This window comes from Monodon monoceros, unplaced genomic scaffold (genome assembly GCF_005190385.1).
Source record: "Monodon monoceros isolate NGI ecotype Baffin Bay Population unplaced genomic scaffold, NGI_Narwhal_1 Super_Scaffold_20, whole genome shotgun sequence".
NCBI classification, from domain to species: domain Eukaryota; kingdom Metazoa; phylum Chordata; class Mammalia; order Artiodactyla; family Monodontidae; genus Monodon; species Monodon monoceros.
In genome coordinates this window covers 53,600,105-53,627,702 of record NW_021703777.1, presented here as the reverse complement: position 1 = coordinate 53,627,702, position 27,598 = coordinate 53,600,105, and the positions used below count along the sequence as shown (strand labels likewise).

At 34.5% G+C, this 27,598-nt stretch overlaps 1 protein-coding gene across 4 annotated transcripts in view; it reads right to left on the bottom strand.

The window, feature by feature from the left end:
- Positions 1–27,598, bottom strand: part of EPHA5 (EPH receptor A5) — a 330,003-nt gene that overhangs the window by 295,442 nt on the left and 6,963 nt on the right. For all 4 annotated transcript variants that reach the window (XM_029235142.1, XM_029235144.1, XM_029235145.1 and 1 more), the window contains one exon: positions 4,686–4,750. In XM_029235142.1, the coding sequence (XP_029090975.1) occupies positions 4,686–4,750 (65 nt within the window). The remainder of the gene's footprint in view (positions 1–4,685; positions 4,751–27,598) is intronic.

The window sequence follows — 27,598 nt, the reverse complement described above, 5'->3', positions numbered from 1 at the left end:
ACAATGAGAAACAATATGACAGCACATGTGCCAAATGCAATACACGTGTTGCTCCCAGTTATGTCACAAGCTACTTTAATGACCTTGAGAGAATACTGTCACCTCTCTGACACTTTCATACAAGTATAGAAAGAAAATAATAGAATGCATTTCATTTATCACATTGCTCTAACACTCTAGTAACTCATTCTCAAAATAACAACACTGCCCCAAGCTCCAGGGTATCAGGGATTTTTGCTTGTTTTCTTCACTTACTATCTTCACTACCGTAACCCTGGTTATAGTAGGCACTGACTCTTCTTCACTACTATAACTAACTACCAAAACTAGGCACAAACTAAGTAAGGCACACTCTTAGAAGAGTTCAAGCCACAAACTAAGTGTCCAATATATACCTGTTGAATGAACAAATGCAGCAAATTTGCATGAAAGCAAACTTTGCTGTAACATAGTACTCATAGATATGTACAGAAAAAAAAAAAAAGGAAGGAGGCTTCAAGTTATTACCATGAGGCAGAAGACACTCACACATACACCCACTGTCTACCTCATACATTGTAGCTACAAAGCACATGCTGAAGCCCAAATTCAAATGATGTGCCGTAACTGAGGTGAAGTACTCAAACAAAAACTAGGAAGAAACAGTCTCAGCATGTAACACAAGAGAAGTTTTTTAAAGTCCCTCCTAAAACAGAAGAAAAAACCGATGCTTGTGCAGTATTAAAAAATGACTCTATGATAATGCCAACATTGCAGACCAGCAACTTAAATGACCGAAGAGCAGCAGGTAGAAATTGAGTCAAATAGGAGAATTTGTTTACTCTCTTCCAATTGCAGCCTTTACTCAGCTTTGGGCTGTTGAGGTCATAGAAAGCTGCTAGCTCTGGCTTTCTGAAACTTCCAACTAAACAGAGAAGCTGGAAATTCAGACTTTATATGAAATCTCCCAATCTTTAAATGCTGACAATGAATTCATACAGATATAGTCAAAAAACTAACAAAGAAACACAAAAACATGATTGACTGATGGATCTTTTAATATGAAGAGAACAGAAATGCAGCAGAAGATCAAAGAAAGGATGTTTACTGGGTGCCAACACTGTGCCCATTTCTACCCTCAGTCCTACTTATTTAATCTTCATGCAAAACTACATCTCAGTAATGTATGTCCCATTTCATAAATTAACAAACAGTTATCCTTCTAATAAATATTTATTGAAGTTCTATTATATGCCAGGAACTGAGCCTAGTTTTAGAAACACTGTACAGTGGTAAATATGAGATTGCCATAAGACATCTAAAAGCTTAAAAGCAAAGAAAAAGTATGACAGGTGCAATGATTGTTTCTAAGAGGTGTATGGAATGTGTGCCTGACTACAAGGGATGAATAGGGTTTCTCCTAAGTTACTTGCCCAATTCTTAGGCCTAGATTTAGGGTACTATTTTTATCGGTCTAAGAAATAAAATAATAAAACATTCATTCTTAAGGCCTGAGGTTCAGGAAATGTTCTGAAAAAAAGAATATTCTTCTTTACTTAATACAGTAAAGGCTTTCAGACTGGGGGGGCTCTAAGTCAGACAAGTCAAGACAGCCTTACAAGAGCATTCTTTCATGGAGTTATCAGGTTATATATGACAATCCTCTGAGATCAAGTCTTTAAAGAGTCTCCTACCTGACTCTGCCCACCCTAGTGCCTGCCAGACTGCTGTTTTTCACCCTGACAACAGATTTTTGGTTTTGTCCAAGGTTACACTAAAGAGCTAGAGTGGCAGAAAAGGACACAGGGCACCTTGAAATGCCACAAACTTGTTGTTCTAACAAGATTTAGTCCTTTTTCTTGACTAAATATTCCCTGGATTGCTCCAAGATTTTGGTTAATTTCCAGAGTTCTGAAAAGTTGATTCTTATAATATTTTCCACTTTTCTCATGGCTTTCATGGAAGAGAAAATTTTCAGATGCCCTTATTCCAAAATTTTTGCTGATATCACACCAATGATCTACATTTCACTTAGAGTTAGATTTCTTATCTAATCCTAAATGACTCAGCCTAATAACAATATATAAAAAGTATATATATACTTTCTTCATTTTGCATTTGGGTGACATAACATCAATATAACACCTGAATTCCACATGCATTCCTCATACTCGGATAAGTGCACATTCACTAAGTTTCTCTAGTTTAACTTCTTTTTCTTCAGTATTAACATCAGGCATTAGCTATGTCAAAAGAAACATCACTCAAAAAATTACAAGAGTTTTGAAAAAATACTCATTTAAAAATCTGAACAAAATTAACACTATACTAACAATTATATAGAAAGTAAAAGAAAGGAGGAAGTTGTAAGAATGACTGGAAATAGCCCATTTTTGATAAAAAGATTATGTTTTTATAAAGGAGTCAATTGTGCTTTACGCAGAAATCACATACAGAATTGAGTAATTTCCCTAAAAATGTCTAGTTACAAGAACAACTACAACTTCAGATTTACCCTCAAAGTTACACTCTGTCAAACCTTGTCTGAATAACTTCTGAATGGAAAAAGGAGGAACACAAAACTAAACTCAGAGAGATTCAAAGAGAATATGACATATTTTCTCACTTTTAAAAAATTAATTTCAACCCAATATGTCAGCCATCTTCTCAGGAAGGGCAATTTAAGATATTTATGAAATAAATCATTTTTGATATGTGAAAAAATGCAGAGTACAAAATATATTTACAGGTTCTCATAGATGGATGTTAGCCAGCCATCTTCCTGTATAGGGGTGGTGAAAGATGAAAGAAAGACAGTAACTCAGAGGTGGTGACTGAGGGGAAGGATAAAGAAAGAATGGAGAAAGGAAGAGCATAAGAAAGATAAAAGACAGATTAAGAGAATATATATACCTTTATGTTGGCACTGGCTATATCTGAGTAAGACAATTTGTTTTTCATTTGACTTATCTTCATGTTTTAATATCTTAACAATCTACTTGTATTACTTTATTTATAGTATACCTCTAAATGTAACCATAATATTTACAACCAAAAAGAAATACCAACTTAATGAAAAAAGAGAAAGCACACTGAGATGAGGATATTAACATATAAATTATTATGCATTAGAACAATTAATACTACTTGTCTTATTTCCACAGAAAGAATGTTCTAAGTAAAGGACCAATTAAAACATCTGTTATACTCATCAATTAGAAAAAAAATTTAAGTTTTTGTTATTTGGGTTGTTATAACCAGATTTGGTATAATATTAAATTACTTAATTAAATTGAAATTAACCTTCAAAGTCATATGAAGTATTACTAATGTGCATAATCTTCTAATTAATTGCATATATACACTGTATAATAAAGTTTTAAGCATTCAAATTGTTTAACAATACTTTTCCTTTAAATGGAGGATTGAAAATATTATTTGTTTTTGTCACAAGGTGATTTATTTTTACTTTTCTTTTTTATATATTTTATTTTTTATTATAAAAATCCATGTGTGTTTTATTTTATTTTTTATTTTTATTTTATATTGGAGTATAGTTGATTAACAATGTTGTGTTAGTTTCAGGTGTACAGCAAAGTGATTCAGTTATACATATACATGTAACTATTCTTTTTAAAATTCTTTTCCCATTTAGGTTATTATAGACTATTGAGCAGAGTTGGTTCAATAATGATGTTGGGTAGTTTTAGCTTGAAAATTAAAAAAATAGTTAAATATTAAAGTCATTATATAATAAAAATATTCTATCAAAGTCTAGATTGTTTTCAATATAATAGTCATGCAATACAGTTAATGTTTTCTATGTAATACAATGATTTTATGTCACAATATTTTACTTATGTTTTCATTTTCCATCTGATAATATGGATGTGTTTTTAATTAAGTACGAGATAATGGAATACTTTTTATATAATCTATGTATTAAGATTCTTAGTACTATAAATATATTAATAGGCATATTGTTAAAAAATGGCTTACCTAATTTTCATCCCAAAGAAGTTATTTTTAATGTACACCATAAAATAATTTAGTAATAAAAAAAAATGGTTGATTATAAAAATCTTCCAATGGAGCATCTTTTTTGAAAGTTCTCAATAGAGAAAAATTCAAGAATTAAAAGAAAACCTTTGAATGATGAATAATCTGATAATCTGAGACATTTTTAATTTCAATGGAATTTAAAGGAATTTCTTATAATATTTTAATTCCCTAATGTAGTAAATTAAACACATAATAAGTTGGTTCCAGTGTTTGATTGAACACTGTCATTGACACATGAACTTTTATTTCCTATTCAATATAAACAAGATAAGGGCAAATTAGCAGCAAATCTTTGCTTTTTTCTTAGCTCTTCTTCTTTTTTTTTTTTTAAAGATAAACCAATTCTAAAAATGTGTTGGTTGCTTCAATCTGAAACTCTCCTGAATGCTGAAGAAACTTCACATTTCTTTACAGAGAAATATTCAGAGAGGAAAATAATATATTTGTTTTTCAGTCATAAAAATCTCTTCCCAATTTGCTTGCTTTTCCCAGTCAAAGCTAATTTGAAGTCTCCTCACTCCCCTTCACACACACCCCTCTTTTCTTAACATCAAATATGTCCAGAGAATTTACAACTATATGATATTTAAGATGATGTCTATTCAAGTAGTTTAAGTTGTAGGGAAAATTTTATAAAGGCTTACCCCATTTTTTGGAAAAGCAATCCATCCCAAGTCCCCCATGACAGTCCGTGAATCCAACAAATTCACTAAAAGAGAAAGAAAACAAAACTGAGTCAAATATACAAAAATATATCACTATTTTCATAGTGTTATTAAAAGCACATATTACATCCATAACTGAACGTAAATTGAGCATTCATTATGATGAATACAAGAGTTATAATTTGAAGAAAACATTATTAAGATGCAAGAGAATAAGTGATTTTGAATAATTATTTGGAGAAAAATAACAGCAAAAGTATATAAACAAGTTATTACCCTAAGTGCTTTTTTTTTGGTCAAACAGGAATAAAGGAAAAGAATTAATAAGAAAAAGAAAAAAAGGAAAGGTCCACAGAAAACCATGAGGACCATGTCTATTTTTTAAAGATGCTGGTTCTTGGGATTAAGCTGCAGCTGTAAAGTTGGTGCTAAATATACTCTATTTTCTTCTGGAAAGCTGTTATAAAGGCAATGAACAAATAATTTACATTAAACAACAATAAACTATTCCCAAGTTTGTAAGATTTTTTGTGATATTAACCAAAATCCATAATCCAAATTGCAAATTTAATTAAGAAATAAATCTATACACTCTTAACCAAGCCTAGGAAATGCAGCAGCTCTTAAGGTTGTTGCAATAGCTAAGTGCTCATTGCATTCCCAAAGATACTTTCTATTTATATATAACTATAGTCCAAAATGTGTTTTTTACAAAACTGTTAGCTACATTTTGAAAGGCAGAACTCAATTAAGGCTGGGTATCCTAACATATTAGTAACTCCCAAGATGGAAGTCCGAACATCATCATTGCAAAAGGAAGCAATGGAAGAGTATGCACATGCCCATGCACCAACATTCGCACACTCACAAACTTGCACATACTCACACACAGATACATAGACACTCAGGGAGTTTATATTTCAACAGGTTCACCTACTGTCCCTCTGAAATTAAAGTAGTTTAAAAGTGTGCTAGGCAGAGAGGCTGCCTAAAATCACACTAAGTTCACAGAAACCCCCAAACACACCACTGGATGCGGTCCTGCCCACCAGAAAGACAAAATCCAGCCTCATCCACCAGAACACAGGCACCAGTCCCCTCCACCAGGAAGCCTACACAACCCACTGAACCAACATTACCCAATGGGGGCAGACAAAAAAAACAACAACCTGCAACAAAAACCTGGAGCCTGCGAAAAGGAGACCCCAAACACAGTAAGTTAAGCAAAATAAGACAGAGAAATATGCAGCAGATGAAGGAGCAAGGTAAAAACCCACCAGACCAAACAAATGAAGAGGAAATAGGAAGTCTACCTGAAAAAGAATTCAGAGTAATGATAGTAAAGATGATCCAAAATCTTGGAAATAGAATGGAGAAAATATAAGAAATGTTTAACAAGGACCTAGAAGAACTAAAGACCAAACAAATAATGATAAACAACACAATAAATGAAACTAAAAATTCTCTAGAAAGAATCAATGGCAGAATAACTGAAGCAGAACAACAGATAAGTGACCAAGAAAATAAAATAGTGGAAATAACTACCAGAGGGCAGAATAAAGAAAAAAGAATGAAAATAATTGAGGACAGTCTCAGAGAACTCAGCGACAACATTAAATGCACCAACATTTGAATTAAAATGGTCCCAGAAGAAGAAGAGAAAGAGAAAGGGACTGAAAAATATTTGAAAAGATTATATTAGAGAAATATTTGAAGAGATTATTTGAAGAGAAAACGTCCCTGATAGGGGAAAGGAAATAGTCAGTCAAGTCCAGGAAGCGCAGAGAGTCCCATACAGGAGAAATCCAAGGAGAAACATACCAAGACACATATTAATCAAACTATCAAAAATTACATACAAAGAAGAAATATTAAAAGCAACAAGGGAAAAGCAAGAAATAACATATAAGGGAATCCCCATAAGGTTAACAACTTATCTTTCAGAAGAAACTCTGCAAGCCAGAAGGGAGTGGCAGGACACATTTAAAGTGATGAAAGGGAAAAACCTACAACCAAGATTACTCTATCCAGCAAGGATCTCATTCAGATTTGCCGGAGAAGTTAAAAATTTTACAGACAAGCAAAAGTTAAGAGAATTCAGCACCACCAAACCAGCTTTACAGCAAATACTAAAGGAACTTCTCTACGCAGGAAACACAAGACAAGGAAAAGACCTACAATAACAAACACAAAACAATTAAGAAAATGGTAATAGGAACATATATATCAATAATTACCTTAAATGTAAATGGATTAAATGCTCCAACCAAAAGACACAGACTGGCTGAATGGATACAAAAACACGACCTGTATATATGCTGTCTACATGAGACCCACTTCAGACCTAGGGACACAAACAGACTGAAAGTGGGGGGATAAAAAAAGTATTCCAGGCAAATGGAAATCAAAAGAAAGCTGGAGTAGCAATTCTCATAACAGGCAAAATAGACTTTAAAATAAACACAATTACAAGAGACAAAGAAGGGCACTATATAATGATCAAGGGATCAATCTAAGAAGAAAATATAACAATTGTAAATATTTATGCACCCAACATAAGAGCACCTCAATACATAAAGCAAATGCTAACAGCCATAAAAGGGGAAATCGACAGTGACACAGTCATAGTAGGGGACTTCAACACCACAGTTTCACCAATGGACAGATCAACCAAAATGAAAATAAATAAGGAAACACAATATTTAAATGATACATTAAACAAGATAGACTTACTTGATATTTATAGGACATTCCATCCAAAAACAAAAGAATACACTTTCTTCTCAAGTGCTCATGGAACACCCTCCAGGATAGATCATATCTTGGGTCACAAATCAAGCCTTAGTAAATTTAAGAAAATTAAAATCGTATCAAGTATCTTTTCCGACCACAATGCTATGAGACTAGATATCAATTACAGGAAAAAATGTGTAAAAATACAAACACATGGAGGCTAAACAATACGCTACTAAGTAACCAAAAGATCACTCAAGGAATCAAAGAGGAACTCAAAACATACCTAGAAACAAATGACAATGAAAACAAAATGGCCCAAAAAAGCAGTTGTAAGAGGGAAGTTTACAGCAATACAATCCTACCTCAAGAAACAAGAAAAATCTCAAATAAACAACCTAACCTTATACCTAAAGAAATTAGAGAAAGAAGAAGAAGAAAAAAAAACCCAAAATTAGCAGAAGGAAAGAAATCATAAAGAATAGATCAGAAAAAAATGAAAAAGAATGGAGGAAACAATAGCAAAGATCAAAACTAAAAGCTGGTTCTTTGAGAAGATAAACAAAATTGATAAACCATTAGCCAGACTCACCCAGAAAAAAAAGGAGAAGACTCAAATCAACAGAATTAGAAATGAAAAAGAAGTAACAACTGACACTGCAGAAATACAAAGGATCATGAGACATTACTATAAGCAACTATATGCCAATAAAGTGGAAAACCTGGAAGAAATGGACAAATTCTTAGAAAAGCACAACCTTCTGAGACTGAACCAGGAAGAAATAGAAAATATGAAGAGACCAATCACAAGCACTGAAATTGAAACTGTGATTAGAAATCTTCCAACAAAAAAAGCCCAGGACCAGATGGCTTCACAGGCGAATTCTATCAAACATTTAGAGAAGAGCTAACACCTATCACATGGCCATCATCAAAAATATCTACAAATTATAAATGCTGGAGAGGGTGTGGAGAAAAGGGAACCCTATTGCATTCTTGGTGGGAGTGTAAATCGATATAGTCACTATGGTGAACAGTATGGAGGTTCCTTAAAAAATGAAAAATAGAACTATCATATGACCCAGCAATCCCACTACTGGGCATAAACCCTGAGAAAACCATAATTCAAAAGGGTCATGTACCACAATGTTCATTGCAGCTCTATTTACAACAGCCAGGACATGGAAGCAACCTAAGTGTCCATCAACAGATGAATGGATAAAGAAGATGTGGCACATATATGCAATGGAATATTACTCAGACATAAAAAGAAACAAAATTGAGTTATTTGTAGTGAGGTGGATGGACCTAGAGTCTGTTATACAGAGTGAAGTAAGTCAGAAAGAGAAAAACAAATACTCAATGCTAACACATATATATGGAATCAAAAAAAAATGGTTATGAAGAACCTAGGGGCAGGACAGGAATAAAGACGCAGATGTAGAGAATGGACTTGAGGACATGGGGAGGGGGAAGGTAAGCTGGAACGAAGTGAGAGAGTGACATGGACATATATACGCTACCAAACGTAAAATCAGTAGCTAGTGGGAAGCAGCTGCATAGCACAGGGAGATCAGCTCAGTGTTTTGTGTCCACCTAGAGGGGTGGGATAGGGAGGGTGGGAGGGAGACGCAAGAGGGAGGGGATATGGGGATATATGTATACATAGAGCTGATTCATTCTGTTATAAAGCAGAAACTAACACACCATTGTAAAGCAATTATACTCCAATAAAGATGTTAAAAAAAAGGTGCTATGTAGTCAAAATGCTTTAGACCTAGATCATAGACCATTATCTTTCAAATATATTATGCCTAAACCAAATGATCTACCTGGTGTGCTGTGCCGCTGAACCACTTTGAATGAGCATGGTATTTGGACCCAAAAGGGAAACGACTGGGTTAACCCTCGTCAGAGGTACTGAAGCTTTCTCAAACTACATTCAAGAGTCAGTATCTTGAAATGCCCGCAATTCTAAAAAGATGGTTGGATCTGCAAGTGTAAGCCTAGGGTACTAAAGGTTTAACATTAGATAGGCTGAGAAATGTGTAAAACTTCTACAAGAGACCGTACTCTGAAATTATTTTGATCAAGGAAATCAGGATCACAACTGAAATAGAAATTTTTGGCATGCTATGGAAATTATGTGCATTTTACCCTTATTATCCATCATTTTATTTCGTATCATATATGCAAACATACATATCTTACACACTAAGGTAACAGTCTGTATTAAAAGTATTAATATGAAAATAAATCAAAAACTTTAAAATCTTAGAAAACACAGATATATACTCAGTACTGTAACCTACCCTTAAACTTGTCTATTTTCCTCATTAAGTTCTGAGCTCTTTAACTATAAAAATGTATGCCTACAGAATGTTTGTATCAACTTTAGCCTACATACAGCATGTTGGCTTTAGGGAATAAAGCAATAAATGATATGTGGAATTATTATTTTTTAAAGGAAACTGACCTAACTCAAAAACTATTGTTTTAAAACAGCAAAAACCAAAAACAAACAGACCAAAACTATTTCACTACCCACTAACCTTGCAAATCCTCGAGTCAGTCCACTAAATTTAATTTTTCAGGTAGATCCGTACTCTTTTCTTTTTACGCTACTGTTGGCTCTTCTGGTTTCTATGGGAATAAGGCTACATTAAACTTAAATGTCCTTGTCCTCATTTTAGTTTTTCTGGGGCACTAGGTCTGTGTCTAGACATGACTAAATATCAGGGAAGTGCAGAACCTAAATCCTTCTGTTTATTCATCTTTATGATTCATTTTACTCACCTTTGATATTGAGCAGCGGCATATCTGTGTGGACTAGATAAAGTAGAGCAAATGAGCAAACTAAAGGTCTTCTGCTACGATGGCAGTCAAATTGAACTTAATCCTGTGGTGGCAAAGTGACGTGCATAGGAATTCTAGGAATTCATAACTAGCCTGCCATGAGAAACACAGCATTCCTTGTAGACTTCTTAATAATATGTGCATCTTTAAATATTCATTATTATCAACAGAATTCCAGATGTCTTTCTAAAATTTAATTGCCCTCATTTGAATTAACTTTAATTAAAATTACTATTTTTACTCTTCTTGGCTTAGAAAATGTGTAAGTGTGAAAGTAAATGAAAATACTAGCTTCACTATTTTTACAATTTATTGGGAGTTTCCCATATTGGAATACATTACTGAACACATGGAAATAACTACAATAGGAATGTATATCATCTTTCTTTTGATGATCTTGTCAAAAGATTTTCTTCAGGTAAACAGATTAGGAGTTTTATAGGAAATACATGCATGTCACTTTTCCATACTGCCTAAAATTGCTTTCCTCCTAGAAGATGATTTCATAACATTCACAGTGCAAAGCAGATATTTACATATACCATTACTGAATTGGAAATTGAGGAAAAAAAGAGAAAAATTAGGTGTTTTAGGTAATTACCTGCAGATTACTACTTTATAATTTTGTTCATGTAATGCAGAGTAAATTGGGATTTGATGCCTCAGGAAAAATAACTATCTAAAATTATATCTACATAAAATTAGATATACAGATAGGTACAGATAAGAGTAAGAGGGCTTTCTTATACCTCCAAGTCTTGCACATGCTGCTTTAGCTATCTCAAATACCCTTCTCCCTTTGTGAACTGCTAAGTCTTCATTTGTACTTCAAAACATATTTCAGAAACTGTTTTCCCCAGGAAACGATCTCTGATTCTCCTTTTCCTAAGTGTGGGTAAGGTAGTATTACTGAATATTTTATTAACACCCAATTCTTATATCCAAAACACGGAATACATAGAATTTTATTGTTCCCCTAAAAGAACACTATGTTTGACTCATGCCTATGAACCTAGCCTGCATTCAGAACAGCTGAATAGCTGTTTGTCCTATGAATGAATCATTTGGTCAGTAGACAGATCAGGAGAGTGTGGCTGAATCAACACACACCAGTAGTTCTCAACATGGGCATCTGATAATGTCTGGAGACATTTTTGATCATCAAAACTGGGAAGTAGGGGAGTATCTGCTACTGGCATCTCATGGGAAGAAGCCAGGCATGCAACTGACTAAATATCCTTCAGTGAATAGCAAAACTTCTTCCACCCCACAGGAAAGAATTATGTGGCTCAAATTTCACCAGTGCCAAATCTCAGAAACCCTGGTATACACCTATGATGCTTCCAGAAAATCTCTACTTCCACAATTCCTTGCACAATGCATCAGCAGCATGATCATCATTAATAGAAGTTAACACATTTGGAAACATTCCTTATGAATGAAAATACTACTCCTATTTAAGGAAATGAAAGTAACAAAACTTGACATCTTATTTAGAGAAAACAGAGTATTCTGAATACCCAACGCCTATACATTATTTTTAGTAACCAAAGTAACTATTATTACAAGTGTAGTCATTTATGCTTTAATAATTTCTCAACATTCATTATGGCATGCATGAAAAAGCTTTATGCCACTGATATTATCAATGCTTCCATTCCCCCCATTACTTAAGCTACTAACATAAAAACCAGTTTAGACATAGCGTATATATAAATGTGAATTTTCAGAATTTCCTTTTCTAATTTCATTACTGAATTTATTAAAAGGCGGTTTGGCAGTAATGCAGCACAGTCACTAAGTATCTTCTGTGCTACAATTACAGTAATTAAATTGTTCTGAACAGTATATATGCTTGTTGTAAATTGCAATGAATACACAATGAGTATTGATCTTCATTGTACAACTTAATTAAAACTTTTCAGGGAGAAGCCACTAATGAATATAATTAGAGGAAATGTTTGATACCACAGTTACTCTGAAAGACATTAATTAGATATCAGAAATTTTATGGGAAAATGTTTTTATTCTATTATTTATATTTTAAAATAAAGCCATACCATTAAACTGAGAGACAGCCTTCAAGGTCATTTTCCCTCAGCCACTCTATAATTACAATGACGATGGGCATATTGGTTGGTAATCTAATCATTAATTTAGAAGACTGATTCTCCAGGAGAAATCACTCTGTAGAGGTCAATGAGTATTTAGTCTATTGCAAATTCCTAAAGTTAACATAGGAAAAACAATGACTCACAAATACAGGAACTTTTTAATAAGTAAAAATCAGTTAACTGCCTAACCAAATAGCAATTATAATAGAAACTATTTCAAACTAATCTTAAGTATGTCTTAATTTTATTACTACATACTAATAAATTTAATGCTTTCTTGAACAGAGAAAAGCTTTTAAAAATTTTACTTTCAGAAAAGCCAGAGAGTTGCTAACTCATTCTTTTTGCTGGGATTCAAGAAGGACAAAGGGAGGGCAGAATGAGTAAAATGGAATATGCACAAAAAGATTCGTAAGCCTTCAACTTCAAACATTCTAAAAATTAAAGAGTAATTGGAGTTAATTATTCAAATATGCTCTTTAACTTTCAAAGTTATATCCCTCTGTGTATCCCTCTGACTCCATTGCTTCCTCCATAACATCTTGCTAATATTAGGCAAAAAAATGTTATTGGATTTTCCAGGAAAATGATACATTGGGATGAATGTGTTTTGAGACTTTGAAGAGTCAAAAGACAGCTGAAGGCGCATGGTCCCACCACCATCAGTGGGTAATGCCTTGAAAGAATGTGTGATCCTTGATGACATGAAGGTAAAGGAGACCCAAAAGGCATATTTGTAATTTTACATTGTTTCTGTTTTTCCCATGATCTTCACATTAACACACAAACACAATTATAATGGTAGTCAGACCTCCATCACAGTGTGAAGAGAGAATACTTTGGATTAGTAGCAGATAAGATGGCATTCTCTCTCTCTAAAGGCATTGAACCAAAGTCCCATTGAACACAGTCGAGTTTTGATGTTTGCTTGCTTATTGATTTCCATTTAACAATACCAGAAAAGCTACTGGATTCAATTACAGCACACGTTTAACTAATCTGTGGGACTAAACCCCAGATATACAGCTGTCCAGCCTCTCTCCATAGTCTCATTCAGCACAGATGTGATTTCTTGCTTCTGGGCTAAATTTTATAATGAGACAACTGCTTCAGGGAACAAAGAACAGTTGGCAACAGGAGTGCAGAGAAAGAAGACATGTGTTTCCCATTGGAAAACTAAATTTGTAAATTTGGTAAGAATTATGTTTTAGGTTTAGGGGTGTTACATAGATTTCTGTCATCTTTGCTTGAAAGCAAGAATCTATAACCAACTGTATTTCGAAAATGAATGAGAGAGTATTCATTTCTTTTGTAATTCTGAGAAACATAACTGTACAACCTTTTTTTAGAAAAAAAAAGGAAGAATATTAGGAAAGAAACTTATTCAGTGTTTACTATGTGTCAGGTAATCTACCAGGCAATTTATATATATTCTTTAATTTAACGATCCCAGCAAACCTAGAGGATCAACACAACACTGACAGTTTGCAGTATCATTCAGAGCCCCAGCAGGGAAATCAAGGAAGGAAAAGAACATGAGGCAATACCTGAAGCCTTCATGACAGACCACAAGCCTTGCTTATGGTTTTTCCCATAACCAAGTCCCGCACTTAAGAGCCTAGACATCATCAAATACCTTGATTACAGCAACCTATCTCCCCAGGGCATCCAAAGGCCAAGAAGTAAACCCTAATCGTGAATGAATCTACTTTATTTGTACATGAACCATGGCTGTCAAACACTGCCTGTGGAAAATCTCACCAATCTAAAAGATTGGTTCTAAAAATTGTGATAATCATGTAGCTCTGAGTTCCTAATTTTCCTTACGTTTTGGTAGCATATGATCATGACCCCCATGGACACTCTCTCTCATCTTTCATCTTCAGTGACAATGCATTTCTGTGGTTTTCTTTAACCTCTCTGGCTATGTGTTTCCATTATAAGCTACTCTTCCTCTACCAACCCTTCAAACCTTGGCTTTGATCAATACTCTATTTTTGTAGACTGTCTTCACTTATCACTCTATACCAATGATTCTTGACTAGGACTTAAAATGGGAATAAGAAAAAAGAATCTTTGGAAAGAACAAATGTCTTAGCACCAGTCCATTCATACTGAATCAGACTATTTAGGATGGGGAATGGCTAGGATATTTAACTTTTGTTTCTTAGTTGACTGGTTTTAGAGGTGATATTAGCAAATACCCCTTATGAAAGAACCTCTGTAGAGGAGCTCATGAACTTCCAAGTCTTCAGTTGTAATGTAAATATTAATAACCCCCCAAATCCATATATTTTGTCCATCTCTCTCTCTTGAAATTCCAATCAACTTATAAAACTGTCTGCTATTTACTAACACATTCATGACTTGCAGTCATTTCAAATTCAACCTGTAGCAAAGTGAACAAAGTATCTTCCTTGTACAAAAAAAGCCTCCTCCTATGTTCCCTATCTCAGTGAATGCAATGTCATAGAACCAGTTGTTCCATCCAGAAGTCTGTGAATCACCTTTGTCTTCCTTCACATTTACCCCCTACATTGAATCAGTAACCAAATCCCACCAGTTCTAACTCTATTCTGTATATAACTCTCTGAACTGCCTTCTCTGTTTCATTCCACAGCAGAACCAGTCCAGTCAAATCTGTGCCATAATTTTTAACTTGAAAAATCTCCTAACTGGTTTCTCAGTAGAGAGGCATGATCCCTGAAAATGTCTACAACACACTGCATCCAGAAAGACCTTTCTAAGCCACCAATGTGGTCACGTCACCTCCCTACTTCAAACCTTGTAGTTGTGTCTTGTTTTTAATATAAGTTCTTCCAGAAAAATTGGTCTCTATTTTCTTCTCCAGTTTTATTCAGGCTTTTCCCTCCTTCTTCCACAATTTAGCAATGCTGAACTTATCTCAGTTCCTATTATGTGGTCTTAACTATTGTTTCAGTTCTGTCCAATGAGCTGTGAAGGTGATCTGCAAAGGAAAGGAGTTTTTATGAAGAAAACAGTAGAAAAGGAAACTCCTGGATGCCTTGAAAGTTGCTGGGTATGAGCATATTTCCTGGAACTGATGCAGCCATCTTGAGCAAACAAGGAGAATCAGCAGGAGAGCAAAGCTTATAGATTAGGGTTGGCAGAGTGAAGGGATGAGAAGTATCTGATTCAAAATTGTATCACAGAGTTGCTAATCCACCTAAATTTGAAACTTGCCTCTCTTAGGACTTCCTGTTATATGGGAAATAATCAGATTTGTTGCTTAATCCAGTGGGAAGTGATTTGCTATTTGCAGAGGAAGACATCCTAACAGATACAACTGCTAAGTGGCAGAACTTGAAGGCAGACTTTAGTCTCTCTTATGCCAGAAGTCTGTTCTTCTTCTATCATGTCTCGATACTTCCCATTTAAAGATATTTGACTTAAAGAATTCCAATGACATTTCAAATTGAGTTACTTACACCATCATATTCGTTATCTTTGAAGTGATAAGTGATATCAAAGATAGATGATTTTTGTTGTCTCTTTCAATCTTATTACTCTCATTGTTGACTATGAGCAATAACCACTGCCTTTAATTGTTTGTTTCAAAATACATTCACCTATGCTCATTTTGTTCCTTTTGTCTCTTTTTTTCCATTTTGTTACAAAATATTTTTCATCATCATAAACAAAGAAGTTTTAGCCACTGCTCTTTGAAAAGTAAGCAGTAGCGTAGTCATACTATGAAGCATACAACTCTGAAGGAAGCAAAAATCAATCAGAAATGTATGCTAAAGATTTTGAATTGTTAATATACTCTAAAATTGTAAACTCATGGAGGTGGCAAAGAGGGATTGAGAATTCGTATCCACTGGTTAGTCTATACAGAGTGTTTAGGCAAAGGTAACTCTGAAATCTACTGAGCGAAATTATGACTAATGAGCAGTCTGCTCCTCACAGGACACACTGCATGAAAAGAGCAAAAACATGGTTTTCATGGCTACCTTGTCAGGTGTGGTAACCAAACTTGTCTAGTTTTACATATTGTTTTTATTCTAAAAAGAAAAGTCAAAATTAGATGACATAATGGGCTTGAAAATTGTCATATTACAGAATATGCTCACTCAATTCCTGTTCACCACTCTACAATGTACGTAGATAGTATATGAAGCTCTTCCTTGCAAAACAGTGCAAATCCTCAACATTTGAAATAAATGTGCACATTCACAATTCACTTTGAGAATAGTTCACTGCACAGAGAATATTCATCAGTCCTATGGTTCTGGTTTGCTACTGTGTGAGCTTGTGGGAGTGATTTTATTTTGAGGTCCTCTATTCTCATATTTGTAATATCAGCTATTAAGACTAATAAAATTATGTGTATCTGTAGTTAATACACATTATATCACTTAATCCTAACAATGATCCTTTGGTATGTTATTTTCCCCACATTACAGATAAGGAAATTGAGGTTGAGAAAAGCTAAACAGGCAGTGGTCTAAGGTCATGGAGCTGATAAGCACAAAACCAGAATCTAAATCCAAGTCTATCTAACTCCAAAGCTCTTTCTCTTGCTTCTATATCACACTTGCCCCAATATCAGACTTACTGAATCCAAAGGTTCCCTCCTTTGAAACTCTTAATTTCTACATATCAAGGAGTTTTACTAAATCAATGAATTTTGAATAACATGTTACAGAAGCCAGCATCTCCCATAATGATCTAGTAGTACTCTATATAAAATGGAAATCCTCAGATCTATTAATCTAAACAGAGCAGATACTAGTTTTTCCTGGAGAAATCAAAATTTAGTATCAAATTTCCAACAGTAAGTTACAAGATCTCAGAAAGCAAAAGGGTAACTCTTATTTTTTTATTTTATTATTCATTATGCTTTAATAAGCATGCTAACTGGGGCAAAACAGGGTATAAGTTTGTAAAATATACTTTGTCCTTAGATGTCAAAAAGCACATCAAAATAGAAATGGGAAATGTATGCAAAGTTGATTCTTCATTTGGAATGAATCCTTACCCCAGTCCCTAATTACCCCTAATGTTTGACTGAAATATACCAAACTGCAAAACAACCTATATAATAACTAGCTTTCCAGCCTTCAGTGTAGAATAAAATGATGATTAGATCTGAACATGCACTAAAACAGAAAGAAACTTGCACAATTTCACAGTCTGTATTTTAAGGTGATGGCATTTCCAAAAAAGCACAAACAACTGGCCCAGTAGCCCTTATTGTGACATGAGAAGTGACCCAAATTTCTGCTAGCAACTTCAGTCATTATCCCATGTCAGTCTTGTGGCTTAATTAAAACTGAATTCTGATGTAAACCCTACAGAATGGCTTTGTTATCCAAAATGGAAAAAAATATATATATATTACAAGAAATCCTTGGATAACAATTTGTCATCAAAAGCTAGTCAAAATATAAAGCAATATTGACAGAAGTATAAATAAATATTGTGCCCAATAATTTTAGGTGACTGAACATAAACATTTTAGTACCCAGCTCTAATTATCCATTTCAAAATAGCTAGCAAGATTCACGACAGCAGCAAAGTAATTATTAAGTCATTTTTTAGAAATACAATAAATTATGTATCTTTATAAGGTATAAGATTGATGATCTAGTAGCAATCATTTTTGCCTAGTTAACCTGGTACCTAAAATATATTTTTGGTCAAAATATAACCCCACTAGTTGGCTACTTCTCCTTTTACAATGTGTATAAAGGAAAAGAAAATAAAAGAAAATAAAGTAAAGTAAAATAAAACAAGATAAAATAAAAGTATTTTCTCTTTTCAGTGGTATTGTATCACTTCAGTGATATTGTATTGTATTTTATGCCCATTAATTACTAACATCCTTTCTCCTTCCTTCATATCAGAATCTCACTTGTGTTTAGAGGGGCAATGTGCCCAGCACCAGACAATGGTTCATAACTGGCCTTACCAAATAATGATCATTATGTTTCTATAATCTTAGCCTCCACTGAACTGGGGGCCCTTGTTACATAAGTCTGAAATCTCCTTGTCAGCTTCTGGGAAAGTTTTGCTGTCCTAGCTGAAGGAATAGTGCAGCTGACATGATTCTTGGCTCTTCTCTTTCCCTTTTTCTTGTTCTGAACTGGATGTGATGCTTGGAGATGCATCAGTCTTCTTGCAACCATGAGGCAATAGGCTTGAAAGTAAGGCCAAAAAAGTCACAGTGATTCCTATCCTGACATCATTAAGCCACTGAACCCAAACCACCAGACATCTACCCTGAAACTTCTTTCTCAAACATTTTTTTAACCCCTCTACATTGTAAGTCACTGTTGGATAGTTTTTCTATTATCTTCAACCTAATAAATTACATGTAATACAAATAGTATGTAAAAAGGAGAAAGTCTAGCTCACTGCTTTAACTTCTATTACAGTTCTATGGACACTTGCAGTGAATGAGCGTTCATTCGTTCAACGAATGTTTATTAAGCATCTACTTAAGTACCAAGAATTGTTCTAGGCCTTGGGGATGCATCAGTGCATAAAATAGGAAGTATCCTGCTGATTGTTCAACCTTCCAATTGCTTAGCTCTAAGAGTAGACACTTGCTTGAATTTGCATTACCTGTGAAATAATCCTTCTGTGTCCCCCAAGTCAGACTCTCTTAGGGTATAATTATCTGAATTAACATTTGACACTCAGGGATATATGGGAACACATTCAAAATGAAGATAAAATTATGTAGGAATATAAAGGGGAAATATTAATCAAAGCATACACTTTGAGGATCAGTTCTGAAATCAATGGCTCTATCATTGACTACATATCAAACCATAATTAGAATAATTTTGGATTTTGACATTTGCTTTTACAATTCTCTAACATTTTGTATGTCCTTATTGTACACAGTGTTATCTGATAATATACATTACCTTTAGCCTTAGCACATTTTCATATTGTCCTTGAGATTAATAATAGAAAACATTTATATAGTTTTATATATATATACATACATATATATATATATATATATGTATGTATCTGTACTTTTAGAATATATATTCTAAAAGTACAGATTCCCAGGTTCTAAACTTACAGATTTCCCCACAGGACTTGCTTTAATGAATTTTGACTCAGTGAGTATAGGAGGCTCCAGGCATGGTATATTTAACCATGTTTTGAGGTTGGCTCTGATGAGTGCCTCTGGGTTAGGAACCACTGGTTCAATGTAAACTTTACTAGATATTATAATTTATTTTTTAGCTAGATTGTTACAAAGCTACAAGTCAGGATCATAGCACACGGATCTTCTATACAACATTCCTTTTATATTTTAACACAGTGGTTTTCACACTGAGCCCACAATGGCCCCTGTGGTTCTAAAGAGATATCTCAGAGGCACAAGAGATGAGGGGAGCAAGGAGGTAAAGAAAGAGCCAGGAAGCCCAATAACTCTGTTGTTATCTGCTTCATGTATTGGGCTTCCACAGTGATGAGAGGAATTAGAGGTTCTGAAACTTAAAAAAAAAAGAAATTTGAAAACCATTTTTAACCTTTTGTCCTTGGCTTTCAACAGTGACTTACATAAGAACATATTAGCTGGTCACAGTGTTGTTTGTGTTTGAACAATGCCATGAATAATAATTCCTACCAATTTTCAAAATATACAAAACTGATTTTCATCTAATAGGTTCTGACAGGTTTTCTGCCAGGAAACGAGAACTGTGTAAATCAAAGCTTATACTTAAGTTTTCTATTCAATTGCTTTAGCATTAATGATAGTGAGATTTTCTTGATATAAATTTTCCATGTCCCCATATACTTTGCTTATATTATTCTTATATTAATTGATTTTCTTATAAAACATGTGGTTTTGTAACAAAACATGATTCCTTCCTTGAACAATTGTATATGTAAATAAAATACAAATCATAATACTTAAGTACATTTAAATAAATATAATCTCTAGATAGTGGGTGCAACCAAGAGCTTCTGCATCAAACACACCTGGTTCCTATCCTATCAATTTATTTGTTGTGCAACCCAGTGCAATTTACTTAATTTCTCCCCAGCCCCATCTCCTACTAGTAAACTGAAATAATATCCAGCTCACAGGGTTATTGTGAGAATTAAAGGAGATTATGTGGTAATAGTTTTCAGAGCAGTTATCACTATTATCCCTCCCATCTAGAAGAAAAATTCAGTTCAAAGAATTCTTAGCTCAGTAGAATACAATATTAACCCACTGACACTTCTCATATATTTGTTAGAATTTTTAGAGTAAATAAAAATATGTTCAAAAGGGAGAGTTAATTAAATATATTAATCAGACACTGGGTAGAATTAAACACACTAACCAGACATTAACCAAGCTATACTTAAAAAGCCATTCATCATTACATTTTAAACTTTATTCTTTATAAATCTATTTTTTAATGTTACTCTGTTCACATGGTTGATGATATCCATTTTCCTGCTCCTTTCCCTGCATTATTAAGAATTCCTACCAAGTTGTAAATCTAAAGTGCTTCATAAAGTAAGTGACAGTCTAAATTATCCAGGAAATCTAGAACAAATGAAAGAGTAAATCCATCCCCTCCCCAGAAATTTAAACCATTAAGAAACAGATGTTTTATATTAATTGTTTTTCTAGAGATAAAATTAAGTCATGCTTAAAACAGAAAAAAGTATTTTATGTTGGCTGATTGTGGCTCAAGTCATGAATTCTGAGAACTTATCATATGAAAGAGGGGGAAAACAGTAGTTGATTAAATCACAAAAAGATAGTGACCACAGGATATATCCTATTTATTTCTTAGTGGTTTGGCAAACTTCAGTAGAACTTTCCTCTCATTGATACTTTTGTTAAATATAAAATGAAGTATTTTACTGCCAAATTTCTTGGTATTAATTTGTTTTGGTGGGCAAATCATACACTCTTTTAGTTGGCAAAATCTCCATTTAGAAAAGACTCTATAATACCAGAGATTCTAAACTCTATTAGTTATGAATTTAGGACAAAAGCTACATAGGCTCTACCAGGAAAAAACAGTAATGTGGTGAGACTGGGTGTGTTTAAAAGCAGAAACAAAACAAGTTACTTAATATAATTTATTCCTTAAAAGTAAATTTACAGGGCATAACATACTTCACTGATACATACGGAATATCAGGTATTGGGGTTACAGACAGGCAAAGCTTTCTTCATACTGAAGCATTTGGTAAATGCAAAAACAGAAAACCTGCCAGTTTTCTTGGAATCAACTTGCTTTAGTTGGCAAATCATACCAAATAACTCTTAGTAGGGATGTCTCAGTTCAGAAGAGAGCTTTTTCTCTGGTTAACCTTTATTTTTTACAGCGATTTCTATTCTTATCAAATTATCAGAAATGTATAAACAAGGGAAAACTTGATTCCAGCCCAGCGTGATATGCTACACACGGAAAAAGAATGGGCACAGAATACTGGGAAAATTGGGGAGGGCTCTTACCCTGTATAACTTAGGCATAAGATCAAGGTAACCTAGGTGCAGGAAGGAGCTGAGGGTTTCCTATTGAGCACCCAGAATCCAACTGTGCTGAGAGAAGGGCTCCCCCACAGAAGCACGGAGTGCAGACATGGAGGGAAGCAGCAGGAGAGGTGGGCCAGGAGCAAATCACTGAGTGCTTTGTACTCTGGCTCAAGGAATTTAGATTTTATCCTGAGGGTACTGGAGAGCCGTTGAAGGGTTTACCCAGGGAGTACACAAGGGCTGCTTGAGCAACTGAACTGAAGTCAAGTGCTTTTCTTGTGATATTTCCATATACAATAAATATTAGACAGTACTCACTAACTAATGTCGAAAATTAGACCCTGCTAAATGTCAGAGTGCCAACCCACACTACTTTTTAGCACGTGGACTATTTAACACTTATATAATGCTTCCTGTGTACCAGAACTTTTACAAAACACTTTATTGATATGAACCTAATCTTTACAACCCCGAACTGTATGAATATTCCCATTTTACAGAAAAGAATGCATAGACACAAGGAGGTTTTCTAGCTTTCAGCGTTTTCAAGTTCACACAACTCTAAGTGGTTCAGCCAGACCCCAGAGCCTGTGCTCTTACCACTCTGCCTCACCGCCTCCTAAAGTGGAACGCTGATTCTGCAATCATGAGACTTTGGCTTTGAAACCAGTTCTGATTTTTTACTAGACCAAATTTTCTTGTTTCAGTTCCTTTGTTTATAGCAATGATTTGTCTAATCTACCCTACAGGTTTTTATGAGATTCTCATGGAATAAGGTAGGTTAGCACATTCTGTAAACTACAAAGCATTTTAATAACATAAGCTACATAAAAGTGATTATAAAATATTTAATATTGCCATGTATATAAAGAGAAAAGAAAGCACCCAAGAAGTTGCCTTGGATAGGAGACTAAAGGTGAACACATTTTCTACTCAACCCACTGAACGTTTCAGTACCTTCACTTGTTACAAAAAGTAGTGTTGCCTAAAAATTATAATGTCATGAGTTTAAGGCAAAACTTTATCTCAAAACTGCCCTCTCTTTCCAACAGAGCAAGGTGTAGTGATCAGCCACAAATAGCACTTCGCCGAGAGAGTTTCTGAACGGGATTACAGATATACACAGCTAGTTCTAGCGTGTAGCCTGGGCTAGAGATTGAGAACTGGGCTGCTTATACATGAAAGCAACAGAAAACAATTTAAAAACTAAAAAATACATGGCCTAAAATTAAAAAGACATAATGTGGAGGAAGAGATCTTGCCTTGTGCTAGTGGGCAATGAAGAGGGGAGATGTCAACATGGGGCTCAATCAGTGTGTAAAAGCCCAATGACAAGAAGCGGATCAAGTATTTAGTGAGAAGGAAAAAAAAAAATTAGAGGTATGAGTGAACATGAGAACAAATATCTTCAGGACTCCACATGAATTTTTGTATGCACTTTAACCGTACCTCCCACTGTCTGTGGAATGAGCCATTATTTGGATGGTGAGGGCAAGAGTGACTGTGGACATCTGAAGGACTTTAGTCAACAGTCTCCCCTTGTGTAGAAGAGTTGAAAAGAGCAGTGCTGGAGTCAGACTGCCTAGGCTTGAATGCAGATTTCTACCACTTTTGGATGGGTAACCTTGGGCAAGTTATTTAACTGTTCTCTTCCTCAGTTTCCTCATGTGTAAAATAGGAATAATATATAATAATAATAATACATATTTCCTAGGCTTGTTTTGAGGAAACTGAATCAGTATACATGTAAACCACTTAATGTTTGGCACGCGGTATGTCAATAATGAATGTTAGCTATAATTATTGTATACAGGTGGGTGTACTCATACACGCAGATACACACACACATTTCACAAGCAGATCTAAATACAATACATTCTAAACTTCCTTATACCTGTTTATGTTACCTACATAAAAAAGATAAGCTTTCACAGAATTGTATTAAAACCTTTCTAAAAATGTAAAAGCTCAGTTATATTTCCAAGTAATATTTTAAAATCTGAATATAACTGAGCAGATGAGAAAATCGTATACTTTAAACCAAAACAGAGGTGTCCAACTATAGTGTCAGACATATGTTTCAGGAAACTTCTAAGGATTTAATTCTCCCAATTATCCACTTTCATAGCACCATAAAGGTCATTTAAATATATATATTATATATTATATTAAATACATATATATAAGACTTACTATGCCAGTACTAAATATCCAAAACATTTGAAATATCTCTTGATATGTTTTGTGGCTAATAAGAAACTTCTGACCCCTCCTTGGGGCATAATGAGATAAAAGGCAACATTTACAACCCATGATCCTTGTACTGATGATTTTCCCTTTATTTCCTAATCAAATCCCAGTATTCAATATTAAATAATTAGGAAACCAGCAAGAAAATAGGACAACATCATGCGGTTGATTTTTATCTTTGATTGCTCTATGGAAAATTTGCATATGCAATTCTTTTTGTTAGATTATTTTCCTGTCCCAGATTCCCTTTGATCATCCAATGCAAGGAAGACAATAACCTGTGATTCTGAAAGCTTATCTCAAATATCCCACATTTGGTGTGGGGAAACCCCAGGGACTAACATTTGTTGGATACCTGTTTTGCTCTAGGAATTTTACTAAGCAACATACATACTCTGCACATTATTTTATTTTCACAGTAACGCTATGAGTGTGTGTTAACACTTAACTTTAACTATGTGGAATCTGAGGTGGATGGTTCAAGAACACATCACTCACACATAGCAGGGCTCACTTCATGGTCTTTACATGTTCCCATTTTGCACTACCCAGTGAGAGGCAGTTATCGCAAAGTTAATTAAAATTAAGCTACAGGACCCTCAATGACATGGGTCACTTCCATGCCACTAAGGCACCAGCAAAGTGTTCACTAAATCCGTATTTCTGCTACACTTGCAAAACTAAAATTTTTTTGTACTCCTTTCCTTAAGGACGATTCCTCACATAGTGTAAACTTAAATCCACAAAACTGCTGCTCCCGATGCTTCCTTGTATCCTAGTCCTTACCTGGCAAGAGAAGCATTAACATACATGGACTTTGCAGAGCTCTAACCAGCCACACTCCCACAACTTACATATGCTCACCAATTAGAAAATTATCTCATTTTGATTGTTCTCCACAACAAGTATGTGAAGTAGTACCATGCTACAGATACATGAACTGAGGCTAAAAAAAATAACACAGTGAGTGTCCACAGAATTCAGAGGTAGTAAATGATGGAGATTAGAAAAAAAGGAAAGAAAACAAAACAAAACAGAAACAAAAAATAACTCCACAAAATACAAAAACACAAAACAAAACAAGACTACTTTCTTTCTGAATTTCAAAGCCAGAAGTTTGGATTTGTTTTTTTCTTTTCTCTTACTTTTCTGTAATTCCATACCAGAAATCCTTTCCCTGCTTCGTTTTGCAGGCTTGAATCAAAAAACAGTGGCTCCAAATCTCCAAGATTAAATGGTTCTGTTGTTGTCGTTACTCCTACCCCCAACTTCCAGAAAAATCAAATATGATGGTTTGAAACTAGATATGGTTAAAATCCTTCAGACACAACAGTTCCCAAGTATTTTCTACTTTTCTCAGAAGGCTGGTTGTACCCCTTTTAGGAGACTCGTGACAGCATCACTATACTGCCTAGACTGTAGGGAGAAGACAGACCACTGTCATCTTCCACAAAACAGGGCAGTCGAATGACCTGTCCAGCTAGCAGCACACAGGCCAGGGCTCTGCGTGAAAGCTACAACTTGGCTCAGAGAAAGCGTGCCTGCTGCGGACTGCTGGGCTGAACCGGTGCCAGCCGGACCTACCTGCTGAGTTTGTCTTTCCACAGAAGTCATTAACAAGCATCCTGGAACTGGAAGGGACAGCCAGTGCAAAGTAAATAAGTAAGCTATCTTATAAGAAACACAAAACTGACAGAGATACCTTAAACTCTTGGACTTCTGACTTAAGAATCAAGTAAAAAATATATAACTTGGTTTGCTACGATCTACTCTTTACCGTTAAGGACTGGGTCCCATGATTTATTTAACAGAAGACTATATTGTCTGATCGCCCCAATACTTCCTTGGAGGCAGGATGTATGGATGAGCTCTTACAGGCATGGATGAACTCTTACCCTCTTATCTTGCTTTGACTTTGCATAAATGGAGTCTCTGATAGGGGAGGGGGGAAGAAAGAAGAAGGGAAAGAGAGAGAAAAGGAGGGGTAAAGGGGAAATGAGATGTGACAGATGAAAATAAGAGTGTGAAATTATCATAAGAGAAAAAAGACACTACCCATTTCTGAGTAAAAGAACAGACTGTATTTTCTCTAAATCGTCCAATACTGAGCCGGAAACATGTTTCCAAGTAGGAACATTTTCTCACAAAGCATATGCAAAATATTTCAACCCTCCGGTTTTGGCTCTTTGATCATTATTATTATTATTTTTTTACCAGATCATTTACTTAACAGAGTTATGAGCCCAGTTTAGTTAGAAACAAAGACGTGTGTGATGGATGGAGAAGACAGCCTGGGCAATAGTCCAGCAACTATAACAGAATTAGACTCATCACAGACACTTTAATCCCAATTATTTAATCTGCGAGGTATCTAACGCCACAAATATTTGCCATGACTCAAGAAAGCTGTACAACTTACAGAGAAATAAAAGAAAAAAGAACTAAATGGATGAAATAAAATGAACTAAAGAGTTATTTTTTTCCATTAGGCTGGGATTTAAATCTTCAGAGTCAGTAAAACAAATATAAAATTAGAATGTGTGTGTGTGCTGGTATGGGATTTTTTAACAATATAAAAAATAAAACCTAAGCGCTTTTATTAATATCAAGTTCATAGTGATACCATCATGACATCCCTCATCACTCTTTCTCCCAGCTTCACCACAGCCTTAACACACAACCCAAAACGTGTCCATGTGCACAAACACAATCCTCAGGCCAAGTTCCTGCACTCTACTTAATAAATGCACAGCAATTAAAGCCATGAATACTGAATCACCGGAAGATACAGAGGAAAGAATGCATGACCTAGGGTCAACTTCTGATCAACAAAGTTTTGTATATTCTCCAATAGTTTAATAGTTTAAATGATACTAATAAAGTACTACATAAACTGATCAGAAACTAAAGGCTGTAGAACCTACAGGGAAAAAAAGAAAGAGCTAAACCAGTGCTTTAAGAACAGAGCTTACTAGGTTTTCTTTAACTGAATACATTATCAATGAGATTCTAAAGACAAAACACACACTTTTTTTTAGAGGATTTTGCGGCATTCTTTAAATGGTAGAAATGACTCCTTATGGTTTCTTTAAATTGCTGAAGATTAAAAAAAGCATTAAAAATTATACCCACTTAAAATGGCAGCTAGTAATAATAAAAGTCATCATGCTAAACCACAGAGTTTTCAAAAACTCCAAGTGGTGCAACTACTAAATTACAGTTTTATTTTATAACTTTGTAACACCTAGAATTCTCATTAGAGATACTCGATGACAAGTTTGAACTTTTAGAAAAAAAAAAAAAAGCCAGACCATAAAGTCCCACACATTTCACTAGACACAATTTAAATTATTATGTACCTTACAGCATTTTTTTCCTTTTTATTTATTTATTTTTTGCTTTACACTAACATTATATAGGCTAAGAATTTTTTTTTTTTAAGGCTAAGGAATTTTTAAGAT